Here is a 13,330-nt window from a genome sequence, read left to right on the forward strand (position 1 = left end):
TGCAATACCTGGTGCGTAAGAAGCCCTCAAAAATGGCAGCTCTTCTTATTTGAAGCCACGCAGGCAAATGGTATGGCAGGGCTTGGAGGGGAGTAGTTCCTCTTTTCAGAGGCATACCTGTCACTTTTCCTGATCTTAATGCTGTCCCCTGCTATTCTCTCAGTGCCTAAGACTTTTTCACTTGTGTCTAAGGAGCAGTGACAACAACTGTTAGGTGACTTATTTCAAAAGAGGCTTCTCTGAGCTTCAGGCAGTTGGGTAGCAATTTCAAATCTTCATCTAAAGTAGACGTATTGTGCTGAAAAGTATGGGTTCTCTCTGGTTGAAAGGAGGAGTAGTGTGTGTGTCTATGTGCACACATGTGCGTGCACTCTTGATACCATGGGGGCCAGCTGGAGCATAAGTGTCAGCTTGTCGTTGGCCAGAGTGAGCCATGGTGCACATTTTCTCACCAGAAGTTGCTCTAGCATTTGGAGGATTCAGTGTGTGAGCAAGAGTATTACGTCACTCATTAATTCCTCTCTTGTACGAGGGGACAGTGTTAGATGGGAAGAAGATCAAGTTCTTTATAATCTTGTATTTTGCTCTTGAGTCATCCCCAGCATTTTAACATGGTTAAATATAGAAGGTGCTCAATATAAATGTTGACAGTTTCCATGAGGAAGAAAACCCAAGTGGGTTTACCTGTGGGTCACATCTTATACATTTTCTTTTTATAGACCGGTTAAACTCTAATTGGGAATCTGTTCATCTTGAGCAAGTCTTGAGGTGGCTTATGGAAGGTCGATGCAGGGTTTAGGGAAGGTTAGCAGTCTCTGATACCCATGTACACACTTGTGAATTGCTGGCTTCCTGTTAGAGTCGCCTCTGCCCCTGCACCTCTTTACAGGGCAGTTCATGGGACGGCTTTCTGTGATGGTACCATTTATTTTTAAGCTTTATTATGTTTTGATTGTGTCTGATTTGGTTTAACATCAGAGACCTGGCATTGAGGTACTGTCCTCAAATTCTTGACTCTTCGTGCAATCACCCATTCTTTGTCTAAGATGGGATACTAAGAACAAGAGACTTATTTGAAGACTCAGTTCTGTCTATATTGACAGAGTTCTTGATGCTATTTTTTCCTTTGGGCAGAGTGTATGTTGGGGGTGAGAGGAGGACAAGAAAATGTGTGCCCCAGACCCCACAGGCTGATGTAAAGAGTGACCCACACTTAACCAATCTGTGCCCCTTACGGGGAATTGCCGTCCTCTCCCCTCTTTGACTCCTTTACCTTTGTGTACTTTGCCAAGTCATCCTGCACCTTATCTCATTTTACCTCTCAGTAGACCTGTTGGTGGATGAGGCAGAGCATGCAAACACCCCTTTTATGAGGAAACAGAGGCTCAGAGCAGTTGAAGATACCTCTGTTAGGTGAGGATGCTGGTCCTGGAATCTGTCTTCTAATTCCGGGCCCAGTGTGGTTAGTAAGCAAGTATCATGGAATGCCTGCTGCAGGCCTGCACTGTGGTACTGCACGGGGAAACATAGATCTGATCCCTGAGCTTGTAGAGGATACATCCAGTGGGGAAATGAGCTACAGTCGTCCCTCAGTATCTGGGAGGGTTGATTCCATGACCTCTGTGGATACCAAAATCTGCGGATGCTCAAGTACCGTAGTCAACCCTCTGTATCCGTGAGTTCCACGTCTACAGATACTGAAAAATTACTGTTTTCAGTAAATTTTTATAGCTAATCGCCTTTGAGCAGAGTGCTCCATCAAAGGGCAGATGGGATGGTGCACTTCCCTTGGGGCCCTTCCATCGAGCTGCTGAAGCTTCAGAGACAGCGTCATCCTTGGCTCCCATGAGTAGCACGTGAAGGTGGCTTGTAGCAGTTGAGCACGTGGGTGGAGTGTACGTTTCTCTTGACTTCACTCCTTCTTGTTGGAGATGGGAGCACGTTGTGGGAAAGAGCGCAGGCTCAGGGTGAGAAGGCCTGGGTTCAGTCCTGGGCCTCCTGCTTACCAGCTGTGCAAACCTGGCTGGCCCTTACCTTTGCGGTGCCTGGTTCCTCACTCAGTGTGCAGATGATACCGCACTCTCTCAGGGTGGTTGCAAAGGTTTAAATGAGTCAGTTTGTGCAAAGTACTTAAAGTGCCTGACACTTAGTAAGTGCTCAGGGAGGCTCAGGTCACAGTTTCTGGGGAAAGTACAGCCAGGCTGGAACCAGGGGGAAGAAACTGGTCTACCCTTGGACCGAAGCCAGGACCCTGACCTTGCTAGCACCTTGTGCTGATGTTAAGCCGGCACAACCACCCTGCTATGGGGACACTGGTGCTGATGCAGTGAGTGTAGATGATGACTTACATAGCTCTTGCCCTGTTTTCAGTAATAGTATTTCAACTTAGTGACTTTCTGTATATGTCCTGAGGTTTAAAATGTTATTCTTTACAGTTTTACAAAAAGAGAAATTAATAGAGGATGGTAATAATTTGCTTTCTTAAAGCATTTCAGGTCTCCTTTAACTCTATTTCCAAATGCTATCAAAAGGAATTAGATAATCTTTTTTTTTTTTTTTTTAAAGATTTTATTTTTTTCCTTTTTCTCCCCAAAGCCCCCTGGAACATAGTTGTATATTCTTCGTTGTGGGTCCCCCCAGTTGTGGCATGTGGGATGCCGCCTCAGCATGGCTTGATGAGCAGTGCCATGTCCGCGCCCAGGATTCGAACCAACGAAACACTGGGCCGCCTGCAGCAGAGCGCGCGAACTCAACCACTCGGCCACGGGGCCAGCCCCAGGAATTAGATAATCTTAGAGACTAGCCACAAACATGTCTAAGACTTGTTTTATTTAGTATTTCATGGTACCCTCAATGGAGAGAATCTAGTGTTAAAACTTACTAACATCGGCTAGGTCTTGAATTCAGAAGGAGAAGAGATGCTATTTATATAGAACAAGAAGAAATGACAGGAATTAATTTACTCAGAAGGAACTTAGTGAGCTGTTTGTGGGGGCTGTGATCATAGACAAAGCAGGCTGCCTGCACACAGGCCCCCGTGGACAGAAGTGCCCAGGAAGTTTCTAAACTCACCTAGACGTAGGAGGAGCCTGAGAGGTCACCTAGCCCCATCTGTCTCCACCACAAGAGGGGCCCTAAAATGACAATAGCTTTCCGGGAAAGGGTGTGGTCCACCTTGAGGATTCTGGGCATGTGGGGAGAGAGCCCTGGTTCCTTCTAGAAGAATGTAGACTGAACATGTGTATTATATATGCCGGGTGGAGGTAGGGGAAGGTGGAGGCTCCGCTTGACGTGTTAAAAATGGATGTTGAGAAAAGACTGTGAGTGCCAGGAACGGCAGGGCATTTCCTTTTAAATCACTTTTTAAATGACAGTATCTATGGTGAGATCTGGGTTCTGTCTCAGAAGCTCTTGGGCTAATGGTGCCAGGGGTGTTGTCTGCCTGCTGGTTTTGAAGGAGATTTTTTGCACTGACAAGAGTTTAGGGCTGACTATGAATTTCCTGTATGGTTATATTGGTAAACTACAGAGTTGGTGTTTTTCTTTTTTAAATACTACTGTGTCTCATTAATTCAAAGCAATTCTAATTCAGAAATAATGACAGCTTAGAGTGGATCTGAATTAAAGGTTATCTTAAAAAAGTTGTAGGGAAAAGATTGCTTAATTTTATAGTCATTCTCAGACATTTTGTGAATATAAAATGTTATGCTTTTTTTCTTGGACACGTATGAGACAAGTCCAGTTTAAATTAATAAAAAATATGATTTTTGTTTGTTGTTTCACCTTATATAGAAGCTTGAACTAAGCTGAATATGGGCCGGTAGAAGTTTGAGGTACATTCCTTCATGATTAGATGAAAATCTCATTAATTGTGTGTAATATTTGTACGTAAATAGATGTTTATTCAGGGTTTAATCATTATTGCTTGTCATATAGTTAAAACAACAGCAAAAGCATCCAAATCCTCTCATCTCTATTAGTAATGCTCCTCTCCTTCAAATTCTTCGGCCGTGATTGGAAAACAGTGGTCCTCTCTACTGATTCCACTCCCCACCCCACCCCTGTATTAACAGAAGAGGTCGAGTAGAGTGTCCTTGTGCTTCTGTTTGTGTTACTCCCCTGTATCCGTATAACAACCCTAAGCCGGAGGTCTGATTATCCCGTTTTTATAGAAGAGGAAGCTCCTCGTCTAGCAAACAGCTCCGCCTGGCATTGGGTCATCTGCTGTCAAGCGGTCTTTCCAGCCTTCTCTCCAGACACTCCCGTGTTGATGTCCTGAAGTTCAGGCTGACCGTGCTGTCATTACAGAGCTCACCCTCTCCTCACTTTGCATCCAGTGTCAGGCGCATGCCTGTCCTTTTCCTCGGCTCTTATTTATTTGGTTCCAAGCATAAGTGTCCTTCTTTGTCTACTTCTCTCCCTTCTCTGAACTTGTGTAGCACTTAAGGGATGATATGCTGGCATGTGATTGGGGCATGAACTGGGTTAATAATAACAGGAGTGGACAAAAAAGATGGCTAGGAAAAATAGAGAATCTGAGAAGGATTTGAAAAGTGGATGTGAGTAAGAGAGAGGGTGCAGGGGAAAGGGGTTGGATTATATTTTTTTAATGAGGTAGTTCGTTAGCCTAGGCCTCGTTGGGAAGGTTATTTTATGATATTTTTTATGTATTTTATATATATATATATATATTTTTTTTTTTTCATATGGTTAGTCTTAAAGCTCACATTTGTCCAAAGCAAAACATTTGGGAAGCAGTTAAAGGGGATTTCAGCTGGGAATAACCTGCAAGCTTTATACCTTCTCTTTTAGGAGATCTGGGACTAAGCAGTTTTCTTACTGGTAAAGTGAGATAATATCTACCCTGTGGGGATATTTCATGACTCACGCGAAAGAACAACTGTCCTTGCAGAGGCTTGGTGATGTATTTCTCATTCATTCATTCAGAACCTACGAATGCTTATGGTTAATAGTGGCAGCTTTGGAGAAGCAGCGATGCACGAGACCAACGTGCTCTTTTTTCCCAACGAGCTTAGAGTTTAGTGAGGGGGCTTGACTGTCAACAGGCAATTATTTGATGAAAACCATGACAGATCTCACAAAGGTGAAACCCCAGGAACCTGAGAGCGGGGGAATCCAACCTAATCTGGGGGCCTGAGGAAGTTGTCCTCGAGGATGTGACATTTTAGCTGACGTTTAAGGATGAGTAGAGATTTCCCTTCCTTAGTTTTCTCTTCTGATATATTTTAGTAACTTGCCTAGAGTGAAACTTAGAGTGAAATGTTAATCAGGACTCTTCAAACCACACTATTGCCTTCCTTGTCTAAAGCTCTGATTTTTTCAGGCAGATGCATACTTTCTGGTCAGGTTAGGAACTTGCACGTGGTGGGAAGAAGTGGTCTTTGGGGCCAGGAGTCCTGTGTTCTGTTGTTGATCTGTTTCTCCCGCGTATGCAGGTAGGCTAGCCTGGGGGAGAGCGCCTCCCTAGAGCCAGACCTCCCAGCGGCTCTGCGTGGACCAAGGCAGCTGTGTTCTCTGGCGGTTGGTTTTGTTACCCTCAGACCCCTGAATGCCCCCCAGCCCTCTCTGAGCTTCTTGTAGCTGCTCTGCCTGTGTGCCCTTGTCGGCCCATCTTCCCAGCTTCACTGATGTCTCTGATGCTCTGAGAAGTATCAAGACTTCTACCTGATTGAAGTACTTTTCTTCTTCCTCTGTTTCCTCGGTGTTTTTCTTGGATAGAGCAGCAGGCTGCTGTGAAATTTGTATTTTAGTGTCAGCTCGATCTTCTTCCTTGGCACTTTTGAGGGGACTGGTGCGTCACTTGCACTTCTTTTCTCAGTCTTATGAAAACTGCTCACCAGGCCCTGAAGTAGTGGCAGAAGAGGGACCATCGTGGAGTGCACAGGGCAATGACCAGCACCTTTCAGACCCAGGCAAGCCCGTGGCGTGTTGTTGCCTCACTTGCCTGGATGGCAGTGCTGATTCTGCCATGGATTTATGTGTGTTCGTTTGTTCTTACGCATGGCCGTGCCCTGACCTCAGCGCGGGAGGGCCAGTGTCAGTGAAACGGGCCTGTTACCACGTGCAAGTCACGGCATCTCTCCGAGCCTTATTGTCCATTTCGCAGAACGAAAGTTAAAATTATTTATGCTGAGATTGCATAAAGGAATGTGTGTGAAAGGGCCTAGCATTGCGTTTGTAGCTCAGGGCCCACAAATGTGTGTGTGTTTTAAAATTCCATTCCAGACTCAACTGTGGACAAGCTCTCTGTATATTGCTATTATATTTATGAAACTAGGATCATAGTGTTTGTTCTTCACTCCCTTATATGACACTGCATAGTAGAGAATAGTGTGAGGAGAATGTTGCCCCAAATTTAAATGTGTTTGGCTTTTAAATGTCAACTAAAAGCTTTTATGTAGCTTCTGCTTACTTTGTGGTTGTTGGACCAGGGCATCCATTTTTCCCTTCATTTCTCTCTTCTCCCTGCCACCCCCAGTTTAGAAATATTAGGTATGTTTTGGCTCAGCTTGCGGTTGTCAAACTGGTAGGAGAAACAGCTTGGGGCCAGGAGAACCTTTTCTATCTTAGCCCTTCTTAATGTTAATGTGTCCAAAATAAATGTATTCTTGAAATTAAATGCTGTGAACCAGCCTTTTAAAGCCCTGAAAGCTGTAACCTCAGGTTTCGTACTGAGAGAGAAGAATTTAAAATAAAAATTTTGGTCATTTCAAAATCACAATATTTAGTGGCCGGTAAACATGGTGAAAAATATTCAGCCTCATTAGTAATAAAAGGATTATAAAACAAAATGTTGCCAGATTATTTTACCAATAACACTGGCGCTTTTTAAAATGTAAGAGAAAGAGAGGAGGGGGAGAGATGTTGAATTGGGCGCCTTGTACGTGCTGATGGAAATATAAATAGGTATAACTTGCCCCATCTGAAGCAATTTAACAATATTTCTCAAGTGCTGTAGAGATGTTAATGGCTTTGACATGGTAATTACACTGCTGGGAACTTAGCCTAAGGAAGTAATCAGAAATGGACATAAATTGTAACATCAGGAACTTGGAAGCAACGTAAATGTCCAACAACAGGGGATTGATTAAATGAATTGTGAAAATGTATGCAGTAGGCTTTCTGCCATTAAGAATGACGAACTATTTGGAAAAATAATGACAGGGAAAAAGGTTTGTAAAATAATGTAAAGTAAAAGGAACCAAATCAGCATGAATCTAGTATTTTGAAATATAATCTATTTATACATATTCTGTGTGTGTGTGTGTGTGTGTGTATGAGTGACAATTAAAAAAATAATCACAAACGTTATCCTTAGGTGATGGGAATGTTGTTTGTTTTTATTTTCTTCTTTGTACTCTTCTGTTATTTTCCAAATTGTCATGTTTGTAATCAGAGGAAAATCCATAATTTAAAAATGCGTACGTTAGAATACTTTGTACTGATACAACTAAATGAAAACATAAGGAAAAAAGCCTAATGGGAATTACAACAAAATGCCATCAGTACTTTTGATAGGGTGATGGGACCTGCTAGTGGTGGTTGTTTTTAATATTTTTCTTTAATGGGCTTCTGTTAGGAATGTATCTTCTTTTAGGAAAGCAAATATAATATAAATGTAGCAAAATGCTTCAGAAATCCATGCCACCTGTGAATGGAGGTAGTAATTTCCAGATATTCTTTTGTGAGTGTGGTCCATCTTGAGGAGGATGAAAACTGTTAGCAATCGTGGTAAATGATAGACGTTTTCTTTACTCCTACAGATATTCCTGAAATTCCAGAGAGCATCTCATTCTGTAAAGCACTACAGATAGCTGACTTCAGCGGGAACCCACTGACTAGGTAAACTTTCTGCTTGCTTTTCTGTCTTTAGTACTAAGGATTTCTTTTTTGAGATCCAAGCAAAGAACACAATCAAGATACCCATCTTGGAGGTACCGAGATGGATTGTCTCTTTCAAGGATGGCCGACCTTCACAGGCAATTATTTATAAGTGGCACTGCACAGTGAAAGGCACACTATTGCTGGAGCTCTGAAAGGATGTTGTCGGGGGATAAGGGGAGGCACAGGGGAGTGTACAAAGCAGAAGTGAGGAGTGTGTTTCTGAAGCAATATGAGGAATTGGAGTAGTTTGTAAAGCCCCTGTTGAACCCTCCTTCTTGTGGGATAAGACTGAGTTCTAAACTCCCAGAGGGCTTACCCCATAGTTATCCAAGGAGAAGTCCTATTAGAGATATTTTTCCCACTCTAGTATTGAAACGTATTTACTCTCTCACCTTTTCTCTAACTTTCCTTTTTAAAACAAAAGCAACAAAACTCTGCCGACCCCATTATTCCTTACTTTAGCAATAGCTGTGAGGATTTGTTTGGTTTATCCTTCCAAATACAGCCACCTGTCACGGTTTTACTGCTGATTCCAGCTTTGTCCTTCGTGATATGACACAGCACACTGCCTCGGCAGAACTGAGCGGTCCTGTTGAGTGCCCTTCTTGTGGCTCCTGGCTCAGTCATGAGCCCACTGGCCACTGGCTTCCAGGCACCTGAGTTTCCGGGATCACTGAATTGGTGCCCACTGGCCACGCAGGGACAGCCCTCGGGAGTCTGTTCCAGAGGCCTCTCTGGGCCAAGTGGTCCGTTTCTGAGATTTATCAAGATGCTGTAAGTAGCCTCAGAAGAAAGGCACATTTTCCTTTCGTTTATTTCCCTTCCCTTTTTAAAAGCTTTTATTTATGTATTTTTTTAGGGATCTGTTAACATTGAGATTAAATTTGGATTCATCTCACCCATTTCAAAATTGCTTGGGACCTCTTGAGTATGGAGTGCTTGGGAATGCCCTATTTAGGCTTGTTTTTCCCATATCTGCTTATTTTCGAGAAGTAAATATGTTTTTAAAGATATTTTCTGGTTTTCCTCTTTTGAATTTCAGTGATTGCATTACTAATAACATTTATTTTTGTGAACAATAGTGATCTAGTACATTCTAACCCCGTGGCTTTCCAAGTCATCCCCGTCCTCTAGTCTTGTCCTCTTTCTCAGCCGTCGTCCATTCAGTTGTCCCTCTGCAAACCTTCCCGTCGCTCCCTGTTCCTAGAAGATAAAGTCCGAGTTCCTTGATGGGCTGCACAAGCCTCCCCGCCCCATCTGACCTCGGCCTGTCTTGGCGCCTTCATCGCCCTCGGTTGCCCGTGTCAGACATGGTGCTCTGCTGGACTAAGTGCTCATAGGTGTGCATTTATTTGACTCCCCGCCCTGTTCGACTGTGCCAGCCCTTTCGCCCTCCTTTCCGGTGCAGCTCGAGCATTCCGTTTCCTGACGACTCCCCACCGTCCCCTCCTGGGCTTCCATAATGCTCTGTGCCTGCTTCTTTCATAGCACTTGAAATGGACGTTTAAGTTATCGCTCTGACCAAGGCTCCCCGACTAGACTCAGAAAGTTAACTTATATTCCTCTGTTATTTATTGTTGTATCTCCAGCCCTCCTATGCTTTCTGGAATGGACTACGTGCTCAGGAAATGGTCGTTGAGGGAACCAAGCTCTTCATCCTTGAGGCAGCTTGTAGGGTTAGGCAGCTGGGAAATGCTCAGTTTGCTGCCCTAGAGTTTTTTTAACCATTCAGTTGCTTTATCTCTTTTCCTACTTCTTCAGTTTTCCTTTTCTAGTGTCTGCTGACATATGATTGCACTGTTATCTCAAAACTCTCTCCACTAGAACACACTCACATTGTGTGAGGATTTAGTCACTTTTTACCCTGGCCTCCTATATGGCGGGTTTCTTAAAGTCCTTTTAATTTGGCAAGTGTGCTATTTTTAAGAACTAAGATGATATCTGTGAGTTAAAGGGACCTTAAGAATTATTTAGCTTGGCCTACTTATTTTGTGGTTGAAGAAACTGAGGCTCAAAAAGGTTAAATGCCCTTTCAAGGTCATGCAGCCTCTGAGTGGCAGTTCAGACTAGAATTCCTTCCTCCTGACCTTCAGTCTGTGCTTCCTTTTTGCATTCTACTAGTTTGGCTCTCCATGTTAATGACAAGTGAAAAAGCAAATCAGCCATTTAAAAATACATTTTCCTTATGTTTAAGATCATTTTACCTCGTTTTAAAATTATAAAATGCTATATACTTTCTAGTAAAAGCTCAGACAGAAAAGAGAAGTTGCATCTTTTTAATTAGCAATAAAAAATCTTACCACTCTTACACTATGTAAGAGGTTTGAACTTTGTAAAAACCATTCCTAAGAATGTCTTTCAATGACTTGAAAATTCCAGTTAATACTCTCGTCTTGCAGGGCCTGGATTTGGATTTGAAGTTTGGAATTACCTGTATTAAATGCCAAACAGTAACGTAGGATTTGTTTTTTAAAAACGAACCTGGAAAGAGGAAAGAAATGAAAGACTAATCTAGAGACTGTCACTATGTCACTAAAGCAAGAAGTCTTCCCCCGCCTCCTGAAAACTGAGTTCTGTGTTCTGTTGTCAATAAGCAGATTTATGTAGAAGTACCTTCAGCATTTAGATGCAAGGAGATCTTTTTGCCTTCAGTTGGTGTTTTCTTTTTTCTCTCTCTAAATATTGGTAACCATAGAAATATTGAAAGTAAACTTTGTAAGTTTTTCAATAATTTTATTTTGAAATGTGGCTTTTCAGTAGGATTTTAGGGAAAGTATCAAAAATTTCCTTTTGTGTAGAACATAGTGAAACAGAATTATTTCAAGTGATTGGCATCTTAAATTGAATTAAAAAAAATGTTAAGAAAGTAGAAATTGGCTGTCAACTGATCAATGCTAAGTAATCCATAGCTTTGCTCTGGGATTATAAGCTACAGGAAAAAATTATTGAGCAGCTTTCTTGTGTTTTATTGTAATCTTGTGGGCTGACATTTCTCTTTATTTTCTGCTAATCAATATAGTATGTTCCCTCTTAGGCACTTTAGCTGCAGCAACTATTTATCATTTTTTTTTTCATTGGACCCTCAGTAGTCTCACAGCAATTTTTCCCCTTTATTCTTAGAGCTTGCATAACTTCCCTCTTTCGTTATTTCTGGATCACCCTATCAACAAGTATTTATCAGGCCCTTGTACTTATAGGCGGATCAAGTCCTTATTTTTTTTTTCCCTATAAATGTCTTATATATAGGAAGACAAGGCAGACATGCCATATCTAATGTGATTTTAGGAAGTTATTTCAATTAGCGTATAGAAGAAATCATCATAAGTATGTTTAGTATACACTACTTAGACACTTTACTTTTTCAGTTAACGTTGTATTTTGTTTTGTTTTAGGTTACCCGAAAGCTTTCCTGAATTACAGAACTTGACATGTCTTTCTGTAAATGACATCTCATTGCAGTCCCTGCCTGAAAATATTGGCAAGTAAGTTTTTATGGGAAGTTTGTGTATATCAGGGCGAAAGGGCATTTGTCATCAGCTCCACTCCCCTTACCTTTTACAGCTCTGATTTTTCTACTTGGAAAGCTGTCTATTCGATCTTCAGTATCGCCCTCAAGAAAGATCATAGCCAGCCTCCCGTGTTTTTGCCTCCAGTTTTGCATCCTAAATTTTAATGGTTAAAAAGGATGCTGCTGCTTGTTACTAGTGAAAAACCTAATTTGTTTGGAAGCTCTCTTTAAACTGAGGGATTCCAGAGTAGTTAATTTAAGCAAAGTAGCATGTGGTGTACAGGTGTTGTAAACTGCCACTGAGTAATTTAAAATCATGTTAGGGAGGAGAGCCACCGAACGGCTCCACTGAAAACCTAGTGTATGTGCCCCTAAGCAACTGCTGTGTCTGCCAGTGTTTGTGCGCCTAGACCGGAGAATAGGGAGTGAGAGTAGTGTGCTTGGAGAGCAGGCGTGGAGATGGGAGACTGGTGGGGTGGGGTGGGCACACTTCCACATCGCTGGCTTAGAGGTCGGAGGGACAGCACGGCAAGAAATAAACTCCCTCGAAGGAGGTGTATGCTGGTGAGTAAATGTTCTATTATACCGTTGCACAGACGAATGAATTGAATTATCCTGGCAGATCTTTTCCATGCCTCCAGGACATACAGTGGGTTAGGTCAGGCTGATGGCTAATGCTTAACCACTTAACCACCAGTGTGGCCAGGCCTAACCTGGTGGACCAGTGTTGCCTAGTGTCGTAAAGGATTTCCCTTGTGCTTACCTGTCCTGCCCAAGTTCTAAGACGAAACAGAAACTTGCTTTTTGAGAACTGCAGTGTATCTGACAGATGTCTGTTCTGCAAAGCTTCTCTTTCCTAAGATCTACAGGAGTTTTTAACAGACAACTTTACCCCCTCAGTTCCCTGCTGAGCAGGCAGAGGAAAACTGGCTGACCCCTGTTTCAGCAGCAAGTCCTTCCTTGTCTTTCTGAGGTTTACGCTGACGTGTTAACGCTGTGCCAGTAGACCTGCTGATAGGAAGTGCCCTGTCTCCTCCTGCCTTTGGAATTGAATTCCCTTGCTTCCCTCCCTCCCATTCTTTCTCAACTACCACCACCCTTCTATCCCCCCAGCCATGTCTTGTTAAAAAGATTTAATGCTTTGAGAGAAACTATGTCCTTATTCAACCAGAGTGCCTCCTCACTCCCCACTGCATTGTTTCAATGGAAAATGTTATTTAATAATCATTTTAGAATAAATTACAATATTTTTTATCCTATCTTTTCTGTTAATATCTGTACCTGTTTTTGTGAATGTTCAGGATTTCTTGTGTATCTGAATTTTCTATCAATAATAAGGGTAGTGTTTTTTTGTTTGTTTTTATTTTAGACTTTATCAGCTTGTGTTACTATTACAGCCATATGTATACTGATTGTTTCCAGAACAAAATGCCACTTTGAGCTTGAACCCTGTAGTGAATAATCACCCAGGAAGTAACACTCTGGGGATCAGATAAGTGAACCGACTGATTCTTATAAGTCAGTTTATGAAATTAAATGGAAAATAAAGAGTTTCCTATGTCTAGTTGCTGATAATTTTTGTTACCATAGCAAGAGACCCCCTGGTTTCTGCCTGTGGATTTAAGGTTTACGCAGGCTGAAGTAACAGCCTGTCTGCACTTAGTAGAAAGAAACCATCCAAGAACAAACTCCTCTGGAGAAGATTGGGCACCTCTGGTGTCCTAGACCGTGCTGAAAAGATGCTCGAAACAGTTGAAGTGGTGAATTGTTGAGGAAATCTCATATATATGCATACGTATACTATAGTTTGAGCAAACTATTCTTTGAAACTTGCGAACTTTCCTCATGGAAAGGATTCTTCAGTTTCCCAAAGGATTCCCAAATATTTTCTTTTTAGAGCTTTTAACCAAATATTTA

General features: G+C 42.2%; 1 protein-coding gene across 10 annotated transcripts in view; it reads left to right on the top strand.

Annotated features, from left to right (window-relative positions):
• The window catches only part of LRRC1 (leucine rich repeat containing 1), a 126,869-nt gene that overhangs the window by 65,240 nt on the left and 48,299 nt on the right, over positions 1-13,330 (top strand). For all 10 annotated transcript variants that reach the window (XM_023625101.2, XM_023625103.2, XM_070245694.1 and 7 more), the window contains 2 exons: positions 7,785-7,863; positions 11,298-11,387. In XM_023625101.2, coding sequence (XP_023480869.1) covers positions 7,785-7,863; positions 11,298-11,387 — 169 coding nt within the window. The remainder of the gene's footprint in view (positions 1-7,784; positions 7,864-11,297; positions 11,388-13,330) is intronic.

The sequence above is a fragment of the Equus caballus genome, chromosome 20 (assembly GCF_041296265.1).
Source record: "Equus caballus isolate H_3958 breed thoroughbred chromosome 20, TB-T2T, whole genome shotgun sequence".
NCBI classification, from domain to species: domain Eukaryota; kingdom Metazoa; phylum Chordata; class Mammalia; order Perissodactyla; family Equidae; genus Equus; species Equus caballus.